Source organism: Tachysurus fulvidraco, chromosome 7 (assembly GCF_022655615.1).
Source record: "Tachysurus fulvidraco isolate hzauxx_2018 chromosome 7, HZAU_PFXX_2.0, whole genome shotgun sequence".
In the NCBI taxonomy this organism is placed as follows: Eukaryota; Metazoa; Chordata; class Actinopteri; order Siluriformes; family Bagridae; genus Tachysurus; species Tachysurus fulvidraco.
The window spans coordinates 110906-134076 of NC_062524.1; the positions used below are offsets into that span (position 1 = coordinate 110906).

At 39.9% G+C, this 23171-nt stretch overlaps 1 protein-coding gene and 1 long non-coding RNA gene across 11 annotated transcripts in view; both read right to left on the minus strand.

Moving 5' to 3' along the window:
* LOC113653753 (interferon-induced very large GTPase 1-like) overlaps positions 1-23171 on the minus strand; it is an 859689-nt gene that overhangs the window by 86453 nt on the left and 750065 nt on the right. For 5 of the 7 annotated variants that reach the window (XM_047816173.1, XM_047816174.1, XM_047816175.1 and 2 more), the window contains exon 4: positions 20379-20492. The exons of the other annotated variants lie outside the window; for them this stretch is intronic. In XM_047816173.1, the coding sequence (XP_047672129.1) occupies positions 20379-20492 (114 nt within the window). The remainder of the gene's footprint in view (positions 1-20378; positions 20493-23171) is intronic. 7 annotated transcript variants of the gene reach the window in all.
* On the minus strand, positions 55-4094 carry LOC113646605. 4 transcript variants are annotated; one of them, XR_007143507.1, is made up of 7 exons: positions 4085-4094; positions 3198-3277; positions 1979-2721; positions 1826-1885; positions 1560-1723; positions 1059-1129; positions 55-483 (listed from the first exon to the last, which is right to left on the minus strand). It is a non-coding gene; the product is annotated as an uncharacterized LOC113646605 (long non-coding RNA). The 4 variants fall into 4 exon arrangements; XR_007143505.1 differs by lacking the exon at positions 4085-4094 and adding an exon at positions 3513-3704; XR_007143506.1 differs by lacking the exons at positions 1979-2721; positions 4085-4094 and adding an exon at positions 3513-3698.

A 23171-nucleotide genomic window follows, 5' to 3' on the forward strand; every position in this document is an offset into this window, starting at 1 on the left:
GTCCAGGCTGAATCATGACAGTAATTTACAGAATAATGCAACCAAAGTCAAAGCTGCTTCAAGAACAACATTTACTAAAACTGACAGCAAAGTTCAAACAATCAAACAAATGCTGTTTCAGCAAATCTTCCACTCAATCCTGAATATTCTGTCTAAAACAATGGCATCTATAAAACATCTAAACAAGGTTTGTGTTACATTTAAGATCTTGTTGAATCTGTTTTGGAACATAACATAACTTGTAGGTCTAGAAACACAAGTGTCTGTTCACAGAACTGGCCTATTTAAAACATGTTTTGGTCTTAATACATGAACAAGAACTTACATGTGTAACCCTTCAAAGCCCATTAGTTTCCTGAGAAGAGAACACATGAGGGTTGACTGTGTTGTTTCTCTTCTCAGAGGCTTTTCCACTTTTTTTTGCCTCCAACCTTTGTTGTGGCTGTCTTGGTGCCAGTGGGAGGGTTGATTCCAACAAAACATCTGCACAAAGAACAAGCAAAAACCAATTTTTAGATTATACATGTATATGGTAAATATGTTGTAAATGTATAATTACAGATAAATGAGTGGTAACAATGTACTTACATTGGAGTATGAATAGGGCAATTAAAAAAGACCATTACTGAACATACCAATGGTTTATATATATTGCATCATGGTGTCATCACAATACCTTACATCTTTTTTTTGACAGTTCATGAGAAAATAATTATGTGTATGTTGACAATACCAAGTTTGGACATATGTGCTGTAAGTACTACACATCTGTATAACATTTGGGAGAACAGTAGTGTTTGCTGTTAGTTATTAGAAGTACACCTTAAGTGCCTGTCATTAAAACACTTAACTCACACCTGTAAGTAGGGGTGTGCGATTTGATATCATATCACAACAATGTGCAATTTGATATCATCATGTATAATGTGGAAAAAATACATCCACAGAGTGCCCGCATAACGTTACGTGATGAAATCCAGTAAGAAAAAATAAAACTAAAAATGTGATACTCATTTTATAAATTTCAATAAACAAGAAGTTAGTATTAAAATACTTACATTTTAGACAGCATATTTCCTGTTTTTTCACCAACAAAAATAATTCCAAATGCAGCCACTGTTTTGATTCTCTGAGGAACATGAATGATCTCCTTTAATTAACCTGTCCATACTCTAAAGTAAGAAACTTATGTTACCACATATTTATCTATAAATACAACATATACACCAGGAATGTACACACATTTTAAAACAGTGGTTGTCAACCTTTTCTCTTTTCAACCTCTTGTCCACAACAATATCAAATGGCTTATTTCTACCAAATAAAATATACTAGAGCTTGGCATGTCTACACAATGTACATTTGTTACAAAAACATCCAAACAATAAGAAATATCTTGATTTTTGATTGTTTTAGCTTGTCAGGCTTGTTGTCATATTTTGAATAACTGTCATTTAAAAGTCATCTTAAGGCCTGATTAGAAATATGTTGAGGGTCCCATCCCCATGGTTGAGAAACACTGCTATAAAACAAAGAGCTACCTATTTGAATATAATTACCTTTGAACAAATTCAAGTGTGGAGGATGCCTCCTCCTGGTAAACCAGGTTGAAGTTGTAGTAAGATGCAAAAAAAGCTGCAAATCCAGCCACAAGGTTGGTGTGTGGATTCACAACCACCTGACCTTCAATACTCAGCATCCAGAGTTGCAGTGAGGATTTCACCTAAAAATAATATTGAAAATAAGAAATATAAAATGTAAGAGAAAATACGACAGTCAACAATTATTGAACAATTACAATAGATTTCAAAACATTGTTCACTACCGAGGACGATCAGTCTTGGAGAGTCTGGAAGAGAAAAACATCAGCTACTGTTGCCGATACCTACAAGTAAGATGATAGAAAAACATGTGACACATTATATGTATTTACATATGAGATTAAGTTTTTAATAATAAAGCACTATATATGGCTTACATCAGCCTGAAGAACGAGTGCTTCAGGTTTCTCTTTGAAATGAGATAGAAGTAGAAGGATCACGCATGGGATGAAACAGGATGCTCCACTATCATCAAACTTCATAAGTATGATGATTATTATTCATGAGATCTCATTTGCATTACATCCTGCTGGCTTTTGTTGGAAGAATTGAATGATCATCTTTCCCTTCTCTTCCAAGGAGTTCTCAAGTTTTTCCAGAATGCTAATGTTTTGAGTGATTTAAAGTGGCTATAAAGTTATTTTGGTGTAAAAAGGTATGACCAGTCATTTTTCAACTCGGCAAAGGATGGTGATGGACAGGCATTGATTGATTTCCGTTGGAGATAGTATGTCGCTTCCATTAACTGGCTGAGATGTCTTCTCTCTGCTCCAGCTGGTCCCTCAGTACCATAGAGGTCTTTCATTTCTTTTTGTTTATCTTTGAGACTCTCCTCAGTTTCTTCTACAGGACACTCAGGCTGCCATCTCACACAACCGTACTGGTCAGCAGGTCCTGGAGCAATGTGTTCCACTGGTGAATTTGAGGTCATGTACTGTTTCCTGCGTCTTGACAGTGAGCAGCCATGATTAGCATGCTCTACTCTTGTTTTAATTTGATTCAACAGAGATCCATAGCCAGTGCCAATCTTTGTGCCATCTCTCAGGACATCAGATATTTTCATAATTGTACTATGCTAAGCGAGTAGAATCCTTAATTGGAGTCCTAAAATTGAAGTTCCCTGTACAGGGAAGCATTGAAACATACTCAAATGTTATATATGATCATGCCAAGGAAACTACTACGAAATAACATACTAAGCAAGCACTATTACACGCTACTACATGAAAAAAGTGAACTAAAAATAAATGATAATATGGGCTACAGTTATGAAAGGTTTCTGGTCGAAATATCAGGCAATCACAGGCACCAAACTGCTGCACATTCAACTCCGATATAACGCGGGTATTATGTTAAACACCTTGACGTGCCCTTAGTAAGAAGTTTAATCTGGCGAAATAAACTAGAAATTCGCACCATCTAACCATATCTTATTTTCTAAACTGGCCGCAAATAACGTGCGCGTTTATTTGTAATTAGTTTTCTTTAACAAGCACTTCAATGTCACGATCAATTAACTGCAATGCTCTAAAAACATTTTAGCACGCATCCATGATAAAATGCACAGCATGAACAATGTTCTTAATAGTTTTTTACCTTTAAGTTCGTTTAGGATTCGTCTCACTACCTTGCAGTCCAGCCAAGACCCATCGCGCTGTTTGCTGCCTCGCTCCCGCCTGAAACAAGCATCTCTTAGCGAACACCGTGACATGTGCGGTCCTTAGATGAGGCTGCATCAACTTCATTGTAACTTTTAAGCATTAAATCCTCTAAATACACGGTTATATTATATACTGTTTGAAAGCTTAGACTCTCAGGATTTTTTTAAGCCCACACACAAAGCATAATATGATTTATAGCAGTCATAAAAATGTAATCAAGTTGATAGTCACCTGAACTAGGTTTACTTACCTTTAAACTCTTTCCTTTCTTCACTGGGGTAATATTTTCCAAAACAAATATTTCATCCTTTTCATCCAAAACGCTTTGCTCGCCTCACAAATATTACGTTTCTGACCAAAGACTGTAAACAATAGTTCACTGGCCGCCATTCTTTCGGCTCTCACTTCTCATTGGAGGCTTATAAAACTACACTTGGGTGTCAGATTTGTAGTCCAGAGTCTATCGATTCAAACAAGCCCTTTCATGAGCCAATCGGTGCCCGTGGTGCAGAGATAAGCAGCTAAGAAGCCAATGATGTCTCTCCATCCTATGTGGAACACCCTCCATTTGATTGACAATTACTCCCTCCAGTAGCAATCTCATGATCCGGGACCTTTACAGCTCTTTAGCCAATAAGGAGACGATTCGAACGATATACGACATGACCCATCTGTGAGGGGCGCGCAGTAGAGGCGTGAGAAAAGCTTTTATTGCGCAATTCTCGAGCTTTCTCACTCTCACGCCTCAGGGTGTCAGGTTACAGGTTACAGGCGTTTTTACACATTAGGTTTCTACACAGAGGGGTTCTCTTTGTTATAGACCTTTAAACTCAGCATGCAGTCTTTTTATACAAAGTTATACAGTAAACAAGTAAACAGACATGTCTGTAGAAAAATATTCATATAAAATCCATTTTTGAGTCTTTTGACTTCAAACTTTTTCTGGTGAAAGCTAAGACATGTGGCTATGACCCTGAGTTGTTGTTTAGCTCCTGACATGTTTTACAGCAATGTATTTATTCAGTTTGTCAGATAAACAACTATGACGGAAATTAAAACCCTCCATTCTAGCCTCTGTAACTCTGGCAGTAAGGCCTACAATCATCCTGACACTTGTATCTGAAACTAGAGACTCTCATTGGAAAGAAGACTTTAATATTTTACATGTCTTAATGGCACGCTGCTGTGATATCCGCTTATACCAGATATCACTATTTAAATGACCGTAACAGTGTATAGTAGTTTAATATTTTACTCTATTTTTATAATGCATTGTGAACTACAGTAAAAACTTGTAAAATGTTAAAACAGGAAATTCCTGTCAACATTTTTGCTGTAGAAACTACAGCAATTTGTTACGGTGTGTATTTTATATCATCCTACAAGTAAAAGTTTGTTGGAGGTAAAGTAATAAAAAGTTGTACTACTACTGCATGTTTCTGCTATAGTAGTGACCTTAATGTACACAGATGTGTGTGTGGCTGTAGTGTATATACGGTTACGACCGTCTAGGGGTCAGTCACAACAGAATGGGCAAATGAAAGTCTCCATACAGTGATATTATAAATCACAATCTTTTATTGACTAGTTAACAAGGGTTTTAGGCTTCTGGGGAGGACAAGGCCAAAATAACACACAGAACAATCTTCCTTAAAACACCTCTCTCTTACTAAACCAAAAATGAAAGAAAATAAAATACAATTAATAACTCCTTCTAAAAACAACAACAATATAATAAAGGAAAAATAACTGGTATTGATCCCCGTACAAACCTGGTTACCATATGTTGGTATGTTCTGAATAAAAGAGTATTATAAAATTGGCTGGCTAACAAGTCAAAAACAGAGTCTGTAATCGTAGTCAGTATCAGGCATGGGTCAAGCACAAACAAATCTGTCAGTTGAAAGAATAAACAGAACAAAACTCACAGGCTCAACACACTCTGAACACAAACTTACAAACTTTCCCTCTCAGACAGGACAATCAACAATAAATGAAATGGATTAACATTTAGAGAATAGAGCATACGAATGAGCAATGTTAAAGCACAATGCAAACAAAGCAATCACCATGGCACAAAAAGACCTCAATCAGGGAGCCAGGCAGTCCTTTTATCTGGAACAGATGGAGATGATAACCAATAGGAGCTTTCCTCATATTAACTCTGGGAACCGTCTTTGTGAAAACACACAACAGGTACAAGAGAAGACACCACAGGGCAGCACAGAAATAAAACAAATGACTGAAGGTCATAACAATACAGTACTGTGGTGACATTTAAAATAAATCAGTTATACCAGTGAAATGTCACTATTCTTATTACCAGAGTTTTAGCACAAACAAAATATTAATGCTAATATTAAATATTAGTTTATTAATGACGTCATTCATCGGACACACTGTTTGTAGAGAATACACACACACATGAACTGATCTGATTCAAGACTGACATCATTACATCATGCATAAAATTTTGGTGTCCACTTTTACCATTTAATAACACCATAACTTTTGGCTTACTATGTAGTCATATAATATATAATATAAAACTCTTCTTGTTTTAAATTCTCACTGAGGGATAAAACCCCTAAAGATGAAACCCTAAGGGAACCGCCCCTAAGGGAACCGCCCCTAAGGGAACCGCCCCTAAGGGAACCGCCCCTAAGGGAACCGCCCCTAAGGGAACCGCCCCTAAGGGAACCGCCCCTAAGGGAACCGCCCCTAAGGGAACCGCCCCTAAGGGAACCGCCCCTAAGGGAACCGCCCCTGGTGATAGCAGAGATTAGATTGTTTGCAGAACTCTCAGTAATGTGTGATTATAAAACATCACTACAATGACAACAATCTTATTTAAGACATCTAGAAATATAAGTGATGGATATTAACTGTAGGATGTTTAAGTAACTCAAAATTCTTTCTTTCATTATATCTTTCTTTACAAAATGCTTTCATCATTATTTACAAGTTGTTTTTGTTATCACTTTAATCTCTGTTGTCTCTTATGCTGAATAAATTGATGTACAAGGTTTTTATTATGAGGTTCAGCAGAAAATTCTTCCTCTGCTTGTTTTCTAGCTGCTGCTTCAGTCTCTCTCTTCAGAGTCTCCAGCTGTTTCTTCTGTAGCTCTCGAATGAAGGACAGATTTCTCTGTTCCTTCTCATTGTGTTTTCTCTCTTGTTCTTCTTTCTCTTTTCTGAAATCTTCCCTTTGTTTCTGTAGGTTTTCTTCCATCTCCTTTTTGTGTTCTTCATCTTTTTTCTTTCTTTCTCTCTCATCTTTCTCTCTTTGTTCCTTTACTTGTTCTTCCATCATTCTTATCTTTTCATTTGCCTCATTCTCAATTCTTCTCCTTTCTTGATCTTCTTTCTCTTTCCTTTCCTTTTCTTTTAAATCTTTCTCCTCCTTTTCTTTCTGTCTTTCCATTTCATATCGTTTCTCCTTCCTGATCTGCTCTAAACTCCACTTTTCCTCCATAGCAGCGATTCTTTTCTCCCAGTTCTCCTGCTGTTCTTTTCTCTTCTCCTCCTCCTCCCTCGTCCTCTGCTCTCTCTCTCGTTGTTGAGATAACTTTAGATCTTGGAGTTCCTTCTTTTTACTTTCCTCTCCATTCTTTATTTTCACCTCTAAATCCCTTATTTTCCTGTCTTCCTCTGCTGCCTTCTCTTCATACTCCTTCTGCAGTTTCTTTAATTCGTCCTCTTTATTATTTTTCATCTCTTCTTTTTCTCTTTCAAACTTCTCCTTCTCCTTTCTCTGATGCTCCTTCCATTCTTCTTCCATCCGCCTCCTTCTTTCCTCCTCCTCCTGATCTCTCCGTTTCTGATCTTCCTCTCTCTGTCTCTCCCACTGTTTCCTGTTCTCCTCTCTTTCTCCGTTTATTTCTCCCCTCCTTTCCTTCATCTTCACGTCGTCATCATCTCTTCTCTTCCAGAAATCTTCTCTCAGATTTTGTTCCCTTTCTGTCATTTCTCTTTTTATTTGTTCTTCTGTCTCTTTAAATTGTTTCTCTTTTTCTCCCTCTTCTGCCTCTTGTCTTTCTTTGTGTTTCTGCATTTCTCTTGTCATTTCCTCTATTTTAGCTTCATATTTGGTCTTCAGTTCTTCTTTCTCCCTCTCTATCTGCTCCTCTCTCTCTTTCAGGATTCTCTCCTTTTCTTCTTCTAGAGCTTCTTCAACCTTCTGGAACATCTCATTAGTGTAGCAGCTTCCTCCATTCACCGTCACCATTGAGTGGATTTTATCCAGTAGAGTCAGGACCTGGGTGTTACTGGACTTATCACTGTTGTTGAGAACATGGTATCTTTTATCAAACTCAAATAAGAGAGTCTTTAACTTTTCCCCAGCATTTTCCACGTACTGCTCGATGGTTTTGGCTTTAAGTTCATCGCCCCTGGTGAACAGCACAATAATGTACATGTTGGATTGTTCACCAAAAGTTTCCTTAATCAAGTCCACTGTCTCTGTTTCCTCCTCGGTGAGGCGTTGTCCTATTTTCAGTGTCAGCAGGAACACATGAGGACCAGGTGATGCCATTGAGATACATTTAACAATCTCTTTCCTGATCTCTTCATTATTAATATTAGTGTCGAACAGTCCTGGAGTGTCGATCACAGTAATCTGTCTCCCACCAACTGTTGCTGTCTCTTTCTGACACACACTGGTTACTGATTCATCAGAAACGTCTTCTTTAAATACGTCTTTCCCCAGGATGGTGTTTCCTGATGCGCTCTTCCCAACTCCAGTCTTCCCCAACAGAACTATCCTTAAGTCCTCAGAATCCAGGGCAGTTTCTAAAAGAAAGAAAAAACAATATAATCTTTAATATAGTTCAGGTAAGGTAATTAAAATGATGATATAAAAAAACTCCACAGAGATTTTTTAGCTGAGTTAAATTTCTTAAGTGTTGAGTTGGTGTCATATTTAACAAGACCAATCTTTAATTCCTGTTCATCTAAAACCTGAAGAATGGCTGCTGTCTAAGGGTTATCTACCAGGTCAGGGAGATCCAGTGCTTAAGCAACATCATTACAGTTATATTGGTTGATGTGATTTAATAAACAGGTTGGTTATCAGAGTTCCACACATGTGAACAGGACAACATCAGTGTGCAGTTTGGAGACCAAAAGTTTCCCAAAATGTAATCAAGTCTAAAAGTGGAAATAGTCAGACTTAACAAAGACAATTTCATGCTATAAAAGTACAAGTTATTAAATTTATTTAAGTTTATAAAGTTATTTAATTTTAAACCCACACACTCAGAGAAGAGACACAGATAAGAGACCCACCAATGATGAACTCTGATACATTCAGACCTCACAGTGACCCTGCTACAGGTGAGGGACTACTTCAGGTGGGACAAAGCAGAAACCATGTCCTACTCCATTATATAAATATAACCCAAATATATCACATTCAGGAGTTATGATCAGTATAAATGATGATCCATGTACTTACTTTGGTTTTTATTTTCAGTCTCTTGTTTTAAGTGACCAATGACTTGTGTGAGTTCTTGAATCTGAGCTTTGTATTTGAGTTGTGTTTCCACTTGTGCCTCCAGGTACATGGCTGTTGTGTAGCAGCTTCCACCAATGTGTGTTACATTCTGCTCAACAGCCTTCACAAGTTCAGACCCTGTAGTGCCCCAGATGTTAATATAGCTTTTAAACAGACTTTTTATGGCTCCATCTAAATCCTGTTCATTCTCTGTGTTGATGATGAATGTGGTGTGATCATTAACTCTGGAGCTGAAGATCCTCTGAAACATCTCTATTTCTGCTTTAACTTCATCAGTGAGAAGACCTTCAGGAACAATGATGAAGAAAGCATCAACTCTAGGATTACAGGCAGAGACACAGTGTAGAGTCTGACGCATCACTTCCTGTTCTGAGAGTGTAGTGTTGTAGAGAGCAGGCAGCTCCACCAGCGTGACCAGGTGTCCACAAACTTCTCCTGTCTTTATCTCACACACTGAGCTGGACTCCACTCTCTGTCCTCTCTGTCCCAGTATGAGATCTGATATGAAGACCTTCTGATCTGCATCAGTTCCACACAACACCAAATTCAGTTTTGGCAAAGAAGCAGCACTTTCTGACACTGAAACCAGAGAAGAAAAAAGATGCAATAGGTTGTTACAGTGTGTGTGTGTGTGTGTGTGTGTGTGTGTGTGTGTGTGTGTGTGTGTGTGTGTCCTGAGCTAAACAAATGAAAGGCAAATATATAATAATAGATAAGAATCTTGCTGAATCTCAGGCGAGTGACGTCACACTGAGAACATTAATGATGTAGAAAGTGCAGATGCAGTCTAACTTACTTAAAGGAGGTGGGGTCATACTATTTCTTCTGTTCCTGTGCAATGGATCTGTACAGAAATCATCAATACATTCAGTCATACATTAATAAGAGATGGTCTATAACGCTACAATGCACAGACTTTCACCCAGAGGTGAACAATACTGTACAATGTAGGGTTTAGAAATCTTACTAAAATAATACATTTCAGTCAGGACCACTTAAGTCGGAAATAAAGACAATTCTTTAACATATTTAAACTTTTTTTGCAAGCTTATAAATTTTACATTTGGCGGTATGGCTCTGTTCTGAATTCCCCATCCTTTTCATGAGCTCCATGAAAGCTAGCCAGGGAACAGCAGCAGCTTCGTGGGGGGACAATCTCCCATTAACTGGGAAAGCAGCCAGACAAAATCCCCCCAAACAGATTTCCTGCTAACTGAAGAGCCAGCCGAGGATTAAAGCGAGCTTTTCAGTAGCCAAACTATTAGTAAAATACCAACAGAGCAGAGGACATGTTATTATCAGGCATGGAAGGCAGTTCCTTTACCATTTACTAGCAACCACTGACCATTAGCTCAATCACAAACAAAACACGAGAAACCAAGTGCCTCCTCCCTCAATATCCCCCGAGTAGCCATCCCTCTAGGATCCATCCAACAACCCGAGAAAGGAGACTTCCAAAAGATCCAAAAAGAAATCCATTCTTAACTTCCTGTTCCAACAAAGAATTGACAATTTCAGGTTCTTTAACAGCAGAAAGCAAATCATCATAGGCAAACTAATGAGTAGGCAACCAAGACACCTGCGAAAACCTCGGATAAGTCCAGCTATTAAATAATTGAAGAAGCAGCAGTTAGGATGCTTCTCAGTGCCTTTCCCAGCTTTGGAACATTACCTTTTTTTCTAGAATTTAACCATTGTCAAGTTAAGAAGTTAGACCATTTGTCAGTAAATATTTCCTGCATAACGTATCATAACAGCCTAGCGAGTCCTAACATAACGTGCCATAACGCCTAGTAAGGCATGGCATAACGTATCACAACAGCCTAGCGAGGCACAGCATAACGTAACATAACGCCTAGCAAGGCATGGAATAACGCATCATAGCAGCCTAGAGAGTCCTAGCACAATGTAACATAACGCCCAGCAATGCATGGCATAACATATCACAACAGCCCAGCGAGGCACAGCATGACACATCACAACAGCCTAGCGAGGTACACATAGTGCAACGTAACCAAACATGGCCTAGCAAGGCACAGCTCAACACACCATAACACAGCCTAGCAGGACATAGCATAACATAACCTAACGTAGCTTAGCAGGGCATAGCATAATGTAACCCAACATAGCCTAGCAAAGCATAGCATAACGCATCATAACAACCTAGCGAGGCATAACAGTGCAACGTAACCTAACATAGCCTAGCAGGGCATAGCATAACGCAACACAACATAGCCTATCAAGGCACAGCCCGACATATCACAACAGCCTAGCCAGGAACAACATAGCGTAACATAACCTAACACGGCCTAGCAAGGCGCAGCACAACGCAACAAAACAAGCCCAGCAAGGCACAGCACCAAGCACCATAACACAGCCTAGCAAGGCATAGCATAATGTATCATAACAGCCAATGAGTTCTAACATAGCGCAACGTAACAACATGGCCTAGCAAGGCAAGCATAACGTAACGTAACATAGCCTAGCAGGGCATAGCATAACGTAACCCAACATAGCATAGCAAGGCATAGCATAGCAGTTCTTCTTTCACAGTGTGTGTTTTGGGTGCGTGTGTTAGTGGGCATTTTATGTGTGCATTTTTGTGTCTGTATGTATGTTCATTGCGCTGAAAAGGGCAAAAGTGTGACCAATTGCCCCACTAAATGTGCCCGGGTAAAGTTGACCCGGGAGGACAAGATTAATTTTACTTGCAGAGTTCATAATTTGGAACAATCTTGGTAAATTTCAGGCAAATATGTGGAAGGAAACCCAAGTTATGACACAAACTTTCCAGATGAGTCAAATAGACCCCAGGTCTGCACAAGGGTTGTATAAATATGATATGTACTATGGCAATAACAAACAGCACACAATTTTTTTATATAAATTAAACAGACTATTTTGTATAGATAGGCCTTGAAGGTTTCCGTCACAGACAGAGGTTTGGCCTGCCTTGGATCTGAGCTACTCTGAGTGAACAAATGCAAATGAGCCAGGCCTCACAGGTGATGGGGGGCGTTTGCACAACAAAAGGAGGAGAACAATGGAGCTGTAGGGGTGCTGGTAGGTGTGAGGTCCAGGGATTTTACGCAAAATTGCGCAGGTTTAGCAAATCTAGGGACCTAACATACAGTAGCTTAGCAGGGCATAGCATAACATAATCTAACATAGCCTGGTGAGGCATAGCATAACGTAACATAGCCTAGCAGGGCCTAGCATAACGTAACCTAACATAGCCTAGAGAGGCATAGTAGCAGCAGCAGCAGCAAAGCAGAGGAAGCAGCCCCGACAAAAGAAGATAGCTTGCGGTTTAAAACTCCAAATAGCCACCGGGTTTAAATCGCAGTTGCAGCAATGCAGAGGAAACAGCCAAGCAGACAGACTGGAAAAAACATTTAAATAGGGTGTCCTGTTTGAAATGGACCAATAGCTCGCTTAGTTATCAGATCAGCTGATGAGTGGGGTTAGAAAATTGACATCAGCTGATAGCCGAGCTTGACTATGTGGCCTGCCTGAACTGACGCTGAACGCTATATATATAACTTTATGCTGAGAAAATAAAAGTGTGTATTTGACCTGCAAATATTTCTTATTTTATATAAGAAATATCAAGTTACAGGTATAACAGCATTTAATAGATGAAGGTTAAACTCATATTGTGTCTCTATTGTGTGTGTGTGTGTGTGTGTGTGTGTCTGTCTGTGTGTGTGTGTGTGTGTGTGTGTGAGTGTGTGTGTGTGTGTGAGAGTGTGTGTGTGTGTTTGTGTGTGTGAGTGTGTGTGTGTGAGAGAGAGAGAGAGTGTGTGTGTGTGTGTGTGTGAGAGAGAGAGAGAGTGTGTGTGTGCGTGTGTATGAGTGTGTGTCTGTGTGTGTGTGTGAGTGTGTGTCTGTGTGTGAGTGTGTGTGTGTGGGTGTGTGTGTGATTGTGTGAGAGTGTGTGTGCGAGTGTGTGTCTGTGTGTGAGTGAGTGTGTGTCTGTGTGTGAGTGTGTGTCTGTGTGTGAGTGAGTGTGTGTCTGTGTGTGAGTGTGTGTCTGTGTGTGAGTGAGTGAGTGTGTGTGTGTGTGTATGTGAGTGTGTGTGTATGTGTGAGAGAGTGTGTGAGTGTGTGTTACGTTCCTCCTGCAAATATTCCTGGCGTAAACATTCTATGTGTTGTAAGGATGTGAACTTTAGGGGAGTGTGTGTGCACGTGCTTAATGAGATCTGACTTAACTGATTAACTGAGGTGACTGAGAGGTCACATAAACACAAGCACACACACATATACCAACACACACACACACCAGGCTAACTCAGCAGGTGCTACACAAGCAAACACCTAGAGTATAAAAGGGAGAGCTGAATCACTAAACTTTGAGTCTTCACTGTGTAGACTCGACACTCTACACTGTTTGGAAGACGCCTTTTACTGCAGCAAAATAAATACCTTTAAATATCTTTACTTCTTTGCTTTTACCACCAACTCTGAGTCTGACTGTGTTTTAAATGTAGATAAAAAATGACACAACAGATTTTACACATCTTCTTGAATCCTGTTTAAAATCTTGTAATGTAATGTGATGTAATCAATGATCAGGGGCCCGTCCTCTCTCATGCTACACGAGGAGTGTGGGGACCTGCTGTGCAGCAGAACACAACAAACTGTGAAACCTTTTTACTCTTGCCCATGCCTACCAGAGTGATACTTCATAGAAAGGTTCCACAGAGCTCAGACTGATTGCCCAGCACCCAGACCCAGCAGGAGACCATGTAATAGAAGAATAACACTGAGCGGTGTTCCAAGGAAGGAGTTTCCTAAAGAAACGTTCTCCCATTCACCAGAGGGAGCCCATCTCCATGTTTTTAGCACTTCTGGCTTATAATTTACTTCCTGGTTATACGCTTTTTATACCATGATCTACCATGGGTTTTATACCAACATCTGCGCAAAGTATTATTAGTTCATACTATTTAATGAGCCATTGTTATGAATTCCTACCCTAGTTACTGAGCACACAGGTTCTGTAACTAAAATGTAGTATGCCACCTTAGATTAATTTGCATATTGGAACAAAAGAGGTCTACCACTGTGATAAAAGTTTTTTTTTTTGTTTGTTTTTTTTTTTTTTTACAATTTTTTTTATAATTTATTACCTTTGGTAGTCAAAGCAGAATGATGTTCTTCTTCATCCATCTGAAAATATATTTCCATTTCATCTGGTTCTTTATGCTCTTGTTCCGTGAGAGCACACTCTTCTATTTTTTCAGTTTCTTCCATTTCTGGCTGTACGTTGTACATTTTGTTGCCTATTGCAGTCTCAGCATCTTCATAAATCTCACAGAAAAGACTTCCTTTATTCTCCTTGACCATCTCTTCCAGCTTCTCTACAAGATCGGCCTGGCTGCATCCAATGAAGTTTAAATGTCTGTAATTACATTCAGCAATGATCTTCTGTATTACATTCTCCTCCACTGGATCAACACTGCTGCCGATTTCTATGTTCTTTGTAGTTAACACCATGGTGTATTTATGGGCCTCTTCAGACAGAGATGAGAGAATTTTATCCACTCGTCTTTTGTCTGTTTCACTGAAACTTTCTGGCTGTACAATGAGCATTATGACATGAGGTCCAGGAGCCGATAGACACATACACTCTTTAATACACAGTGTGAGCTGATGATATGAGAAGGTTTGGTCAAACAGATGAGGTGCGTTGATGATGGTGATGTATCTTCCCTTCACATGTTCTCTGACTCTCTCACACTGAAGTTCCACTGAATGTAGAGGATGTTCAGTCTCAAACACAGATGTGCCCAGGAGGAGGTTTCCCACACTGCTGGTGTCTGAGACACTTTTCCCCAAAAGAATGAACCTCAGCTCAGACACTGCAAAAGAAGAGACACATTCAAACCTACCACTTTATGTACTGTATTGGGTATTTAATTTTAATGTATGTTAATTTTTGCAATTTAATGTATGTTGTATTACAAAATAAAGCATCTCTTTATACATGGCCATTGCAGAAGTAAACTTGTTTGACCTAGATTATGTGCTCTAGCAAATATTTCCTGGAGTGGGATTCTTGGGGTGGTGTAGTCCATTATTTTCTTGTATTTTAGTTGGAGGGATTCTGTTAGTTCATTGACATGCATAATCGAATGTCAGCATTCTTATCATACCAAATGTAAATTTTTAGGTCCAATTATGGTACTTAGTCTGTTGTTGTGGTGGGTAACTGAGTGTGGCTTTTCTCAAGGAGGTAGTTTTAGTCTAAAGTGTACCGTCTTGGAAAAGTGCTCTGCCACAGTGAAGATGGTGGTGCAATGGGTTAGGGGGTTTTGGTGGGGGGTTCGGGCAGACTGGTAACAAAGTCCAGGGAGATGTGCAAACATGGCCAATGAGAAAAAGGCAAGAAGCAAAGGTAGACAGTGGAAGGGACCCTCGAACTCACACCCACATTTGTTGTCATGAAGAAGAACAATAGAAAGATTTAGGAGTGTGGATGCTGAAAGCTTGAAAATTGCAATTGGACAAGCTTCATTTAAACCAACAAACTCTTTTGGTTTAATCTATGTTTCTGTTAAACACAGAACACTAAACTTCTGATCTGTAATCAATTCATTAGCCATACGAGCTTTAGACACAATAGATCTTATATTTAACAGTCCTTCACTAATTTACACACCTCTACAATATTACTCTTAATAATCTCTGACTGACGAAGGCGTATATTGTTAGCTCCTATATGGAAAACTACCTTCATGTACCTATGCTTGGCTAAGACACAAAGATTATGTGCTAATCTTACGAGCAAGATGGTGCAGCGGATGGCAGCCTCAGTGCTTAGCTCCTTGGTGTTTACTCTGTTTTTTGTCAAGAAAATCCGGTCAGTTTCACGAGAGATGAACTGCTGAACATTCGGCAGCACACACCACAAGACCTTTTACCGGTTTTTGAGTATTCCGACATTTGCTGCATATTGTAGTTGGCGGAGCGGCTGCGCTGTTTAAGCGCTTCAAGATGCGCAGATGGGGAAAACGCACCAGCACACTAGTGAAACTCAGACAGCGCAGATTAAGAACACCACTGCCTAGCATTCATCTGGCAAATCTCCGCTCTCTACCCAACAAAACGGACAAAATCCTTCTGCTAACACGGAAAAATAAGGATTTTTCGAACCCTGCTGCTCTCTGTTTCACCGAAACCTTTAAGTCTGCCGGGCTTTCAGCTCTATAGAGCGGACCGTGGTGTGGAATCAATGGGGAATGTGGGAATGGCGGGACGTGTTTTTACATCAGTAAAAGGTGGTGTTCTGATGTAACTGTGTTAGAGAAGATGTGCTGTCCAGATCTTGAAACACTCTTCATGAACTGCAAACCGTTCTCGCCGAGGGAGTTTTGCTAGTAAATTCTGGTGAGTGTTTACATCCCTCCACAAGCGCACGTGAGCTCGGCCTTACAGACACTCGCTGATCTGATCACAGAGAGTGAGCAACAACACCCGGACTCTGTAGTAATAATACTTGGGGACTTTAATAAAGCGATTCTCTCACGTGAACTGCATAAATACAGACAGCATGTTACACGTCCCACCAGAGACAGTAACACACTGGATCACTGCTACACTGTAATAAAGGATGCATATCACTCTGTCCCACGGGCAGCTCTACGACTCTCTGATCACTGCTTAGTTCATCTGATACCGACCTACAGGCAGAAGCTAAAAACAGCTAAACCTGTATTAAGGACTGTAAGAAGATGGACTAAGGAAGCAGAGCAGGATCTACAAGCCTGTTTCTCTCTCACGGATTGGACTGTTTTTGAAGCTGCTGCCTCCGACCTGGACGAGCTCACAGAGACTGTAACATCATACATCAGTTTTTGTGAGGATTTGTGTATTCCTACCAGAACTCACTTAACCTACAACAATAACAAGCCATGGTTCACTGCGAAACTCAGCCAGCTCCGTCAGGCCAAAGTGGATGCTCACAGAACTGGGGATAGAGTCTTGTACAAACAGGCCAAATACACACTGGAAAAGGAGATCAGAGTGGCAAAGAGGAATTATTCTGAAAAGCTACGGATCCAGTTTTCCTCTAATGACTCAGCTTCAGTGTGGAAAGGTCTGAAAGCCATCACCAACTACACGACTATATTACTATATTACTATATACTATATTATATATGTGTTCGTGTCTTATCATTGCCATTTTGTTTACACTGTGGAGCTTCTGTACTAGAACAAATTCCTCATATGTGAAAACATATTTGGCAATAAAGACCTTTCTGATTCTGGTTCTATGTCCAGCACCCTGACTTCTGGAATACACCTAACCAGTGCTGCTGGAGCCCCTAAAGGCTGAGCTAATTTCACATGCCTTAAGATGGAGTCTCATATAACCAGAGCTCTTTCAGGTTTCTCAGCAGGTGCTTCATTGAGGAGAGTAAATCTGTTAGACATGTGAAGTGGAGAGTAGTGGTGCTCCCGTGGGTAAGCCTTAGCGTTAGCTTTAGCTTTGTGACTTTACTTCTGAGACGTCACCCATTCGCCCAGCAGTTGGACGTTTTCTAACTCTGCCTAAGGCATCCAGACTTTTCCCCTACAGAAACTACAATACTATCGCTATCCCTCTCTAGTGTCTAGATGCATGCCTCTAAAGCTAAAATCTTCTCTGTCAGAGAGCTAACTAACATACACTTATCACAAGTAAAATTAATGCTAATGACAAAGGAAGAATTACTAAACATGCTGCAGCTCACACACTGGACAAGCTGAAAGTTTGCTATTCTTAATGATTACGTACCTTTGACTTGGATCAGAATGGAATATTAAAAAGATCTGAAACAACCCTAACCCTAACCACCCTCGCAAGTCACTGACTGTGGAGTGTTTAGATGCTTTATGTCCTAGGAAGCCCTCATGTCTTTCACCTTCTGGCTCTCCCTCTTGGTTATGCTGTCCTAGCTATTCTAGCTATAGAGTCCCTGTCTGCACTTTACACTTAATGTTCATTGTCCATCACCTATTTACAATCATACCTAATATTCTCATTCTCTTTTTCTCCCATCTCTCACAAGGTCAGCCAGTGAATCATGCGATTCCTGTGGATGGAGCTGCTCTGAGACTGTCATGTTCTTTGTACCATTGTTGCGTCTGTCAGCTTTATGGTCGGCTCTTCATTAGTGATCATTTGAAGATGTCAGCAGGGAGGAATTAGTGTTGGGTCTGAACTCAGGATTTGTGCTGACGCATTAGTTCCTCAGGAGTAGAAATGACATTATTTACATTATTTACTGTCCAGTGTCACCCAAATAAGGCTGGGGTCCTTTTTAAGTTTGATTTCTCTCAAGGTTTCTTCCTTATATCATCTCAGGGAGATTTTCCTTGTCACCATCACCTCTGGCTTACGCATTAGGGATATATTTTAGAGATATATAATAACTTAATTTTAAACTTTAGACTTAATTTTTTTTATTCTGTGTCTATACTTCTATACTTCTAACTTCATACTTTTATTTTTTTTATTGTGTCTATACTTCTATAAAGCTGCTAAAACTGCTATATAAATAAATTGAATTGAATTGATTATCACCCCGTGACCGTGTGGATGATCTTGTGTTATTAGAATCTGTATCATGTTAACTTGTTTGTTAACAGAAAAGACTCAGTACATGGATACTAAAAGCTTGAAAATTGCAATTGTTCAAAAAAGTTATAACCGGGTGGACAAGCTTCGTTTAGTGCGACAAACTCGTTTGGTTTGATCTATGTTTTTGTTAAACACAGAACACTAAACTTCTGAGCAATAATCATTTCATTAGTCATAAGAGCTTTAGATGCAAGAGATCTTATATTTAACAGTCCTTCACTAATTTATGCACCTCTACAATATTACTCTTAGTAATCTCTGACTGACGAAGGCGTATATTGTTAGCTCCTATGTGGAAAACTACCTGCAAGTTCCTATTCTTGCCTAAGACCCTAAGATTACCTGCTATGTCCAGCACCCTGACTTCTGGAATACACCTAACCAGTGCTGCTGGAGCCCCTAAAGGCTGAGCTAATTTCACATGCCTTAAGATGGAGTCTCATATAACCAGAGCTCTTTCAGGTTTCTCAGCAGGTGCTTCACTGAGGAGAGCAAACCTGTTAGACATGTGAAGTGAAGAGGAGTGGTGCTCCCGTGGGCAACCCTAGGCGTTAGCTTTGGCTTTGTGACTATGCAAAAACTGTGTGCAAGTGTACCTAGAAGAATTGCTGCTGTTTTGAAGACAAAGGGCGGTCACACCAAATATTGATTTGGTTTAGATTTCTCTTTTGTTCATTCACTGCATTTTGTTCATTTATGAAAATAAATGTTTAACACTTCTATTGTTGAAAGTATTCTATGTTTACAGCATTTTTTCACACCTGCCTTAAACTTTTGCCCAGTACTGTATTGTAACTTAATTTGAAACTTTAGACTATATATTTTTTATTCTGTGTCTATACTTCTGTAAAGCTGCTTTGAACTGTTAAAACTGCTATATAAATAAATTGAATTGATTATCACCCCATGATCGTGCGTTTATTATCTTAAGTGTTATTAGAATCTGTATCATGTTAACTTGTTTGTTAACAGAAAAGACTCAGTACATGCTGTCATTTTGATAATTACAGTTTAATATACTCAGCTAATTACACTGCTAGAGCGCTGACAAATAAATCATGTTGTGAAGCAGACGTTGACTGGACTACTCCCTTTAGGGGAGACTCCCTACCTGACTGGCCACCAAACCCAATTTACACTGGATATGACCAAATTTGTATGAAGCAGAGATCAATGTGTAAATTGCTGAACACATTCTGAGCTAGCAGCTTTCTAGCGTAAGTGTTAGGGTTCTGCTCCCACAGAAACAGTGTGTTGTCCAATGATGATCATGTATTACATGACGTTACATGACGTTATCATTGAAACCATGTAAGGAGAAATGATATACAGCTGTAATATTAAACTTGGTCAAGCTTAACCTTATGAATGTACTCATGCTCTTGGTTGATTGTGTACGAGTGATCCTTCAAGATTTTGTGTGTTGTCCAACGACAAAAAGAGGGAATTGTAATAGAAATCTTAAAAGGAAAATCTCACGTAGAGTGAACTTCTGATATGTGACTAGAGATTGTTTAGGCAAGTTGGTAGAGGAATATGGGCTAGAAATAAGGGTAGAAAGTTTCAAGTACAAGCCTGATAAGCTACGCCTTGCACTGTAGATAGTAGATGACAATGATATCTTATACAGAGTTGATTTTTTTCCCACTGTCGCTGTGTTAGAAATATGTCTATAAAAACTGATTACAAGGCTGAGACAGGGCTCTTTTGAGTGAAAAGCACATGGCTCTGTTGTGCAGCAGTATAACCATGACTAGCCTTGTGTATTTGTTTTACCTAATATTCCTGGAACAGTGCACTGACTTTATAAAGAATAATGATAAATTGTGTTGGCCGGGTATCATCTGTTTATTTTGTTCATAGGACCACGATAGCAGTGACCATGTTGTAGGTGAGGAGACACTGTTGGGCATCCTGGCTCTCCCTTTAGTGACTTGTGGTTAAAATGATGTAATAACAAAGACAAGTACCTGGTGAATAGACTGGGTTGAATGTTGATTGATCGATTGTTCCTGCCCCTTTATCTCTAAATTCTTCACTGGTTGGTGCCTGTTCATCCACAACCGACCGGGTTATTTTTGTTCCTAGGAAAGGATAGTGTAAAGAAAGTGGCAAACAAAAATGATTTATAAGCCCACTTTGCTCTTCAAAAAAATATCATGCATGTCTTTAAGATAAATTGTAATTGTACTTGTAATTGTAAACTGTATACTCTATGGATCTCTTTTATGGAGATCCCATACATTGTTTAACATGCCCCATTATAAATGGATGTATGTAACCACATTGTTTTTTCTTTTTCTTTGTGTCCCCCAAAAACATTTCTGTTTTTCATTTATATTTTCTTGGTTGTTATTTCACATTAAAGGTTGAATAACAAAAATTATTTATCTTTATATGATTTACTGACTTTTTTAAATAAAACAAAACTGTAATTGTCATGACGTGGGGCAGGAAGCAGACCCAGACGCAGGATAGCAAAAACACAACAGGGTTTAATAACAAAAGAAACACTAAACAGGACATGGACTGAAGACAGGACAAGACAACAGTAGATTCGCACACTTAAATACAAAACAATGATGACACAATGAGGAGCAGGTGTGGTGACAGGGAGGAGCAAACGAAGGCGGGGCAGACACGTGACGAGAAACGTAAACAAACAACTGCACGTGGCCAAAGTCCAGGCTGAATCATGACAGTAATTCAGTGTGCTTTAACTCTCTACATTTGATTATATTGTCTTCTGGTAAAGTAGGTTCCTGTCTTTTGTATACTATCTGCTTAACTCACTTTGTTCTACAGTAGTGTGATTTGAATCGTGTTATATTTTATAGCATTGTTGATTTTTATAGTGTTGGTTTTTGTTGTTCTCTCAGCTGATTAATCAGGAGTAGTTTCAGTCTCCCTTAAGGTGTGAATTGGGGGCGGGGCTTACCTATTTAAATTGAAGGTTTGTTAGTAGCTCTCTCTCTCTAACATTAGTGTCTAGTACTGTTTTGATATATTCTACCATACCTTAATTCTCACTCTTGTTTGACTACAAATATGTGCATTAAACCCATCTCTGTACTCAAGACCTACTCTCGCAGACGCTCTCATCCACATAGCAGAGGTCACAATCCCAATAACCTCATCTACCCTCCTCTGTAAGTCTCACACAGTGGGGGTAGGTGGGCTCTGGAATTGTCAGTCTGCGGTAAAGAAAGCTGATTTTATCTCTGCTTTAACTTCCCATTACTCCTTTGATTTTCTTGCTCTAACAGAGACCTGGATATCCCCACAGAACACTGCTACACCAGCTGCTTTATCCTCTGCCTATGCTTTCTCTCACTCACCACGAGAAACAGGCAGGGGTGGTGGTACAGGTTTATTGTTGTCATGGAGATGGTGCTTTACACCTCTACTCTTCTCTCATTTAACCATCTCTTCTTTTGAATTTAATGCTTTTCAGTTACCTCTCCTATCAACCTTGTTATCATTGTTGTCTACCGCCCTCCTGGTCCCCTAGGAGACTTCCTGGAAGAAATGGACTCATTGCTTAGTGCTTTCCCTTCCGATAGCTCCCCCCTGACAGTGCTTGGTGACTTCAACCTCCCCGCTGACAAGCTACATTCTTCTTCCCTCCTGTCTCTTCTCGACTCTTTCTCCCTCACACTCAACAGCTACGTCCCCACACACAAAGGAGGCAATGTCCTGGACCTGGTTTTCACCCGTCCTTCTCCAGCTACAGATGTGACTGCTACCCCACTACACGTCTCTGATCATCACCTGGTATCCTTCACCATCACTCTACCTATCTTACCTAAAACTACCTCTCACCCCCTTGCTCTTACTCGCCGCAACCTTCACTCTGTCTCCCCTTCATCTGTAGCTTCTGGCACTCTTTCTTCTCTTCCTGATACTGAGTCTTTTTCCTCACTACCCTTAGACTCAGCCACAGATACTTTCCTCTCATCTCTTTCCTCAACTATGGACTCCCTCTGCCCTATGTTCACTAAACCCAAGAAAACTTCTTGTTCTGCTCCTTGGCTTTCAGATGTGCTGCGCAACAATCGAAGAGAGCTAAGATCATCAGAGAGAAAGTGGAAGAAATCACAACTTGATGCAGATCTTGATTTTTACAGAACACTTCTTGTCAAGTTCTCCTCAGATGTGACTTCTGCCAAGACTTCCTTCTACAAGGAAAAGCTTGAAGCTTCCTCACATGACCCTCGGAAATTCCACAACATCATCTCTTCTCTGCTCAACCCCCCGACTCCACCTTCTTCATCCTCCCTGACTGCAGAAGACTTTGCTTCTTTCTACCAGGAGAAGATTGAGGAAATCTGCCGGACCTTCACTTCAGCCCAGACTGCACTTACATCTCAGAGTATGCATTCCCCACACCTTCGTTGTCACATTTTTCAACTGTGGCAGCAGAAGAGATTTTACAACTCATCCAGTCCTGCAATCCTACCACCTGCCCATTGGATCCACTCCCTACCACTATGCTCCAGACCATCTCACAAGACCTCTTGCCCTTCATTTCCACTATCGTCAATAGATCCATAGCATCTGGTCAGGTACCAACTTCTTTCAAGAGAGCAAGGGTTATTCCCATCCTAAAGAAACCTGCTCTGGATCCATCAGACATCAGTAACTACAGACCGGTATCACTTCTCTCATTTCTTTCAAAAATTCTTGAACGCATTGTATATAATCACCTGTCTGTCTATCTCTCACAGAACAACCTCCAAGATCCCAAACAGTCTGGCTTTAAA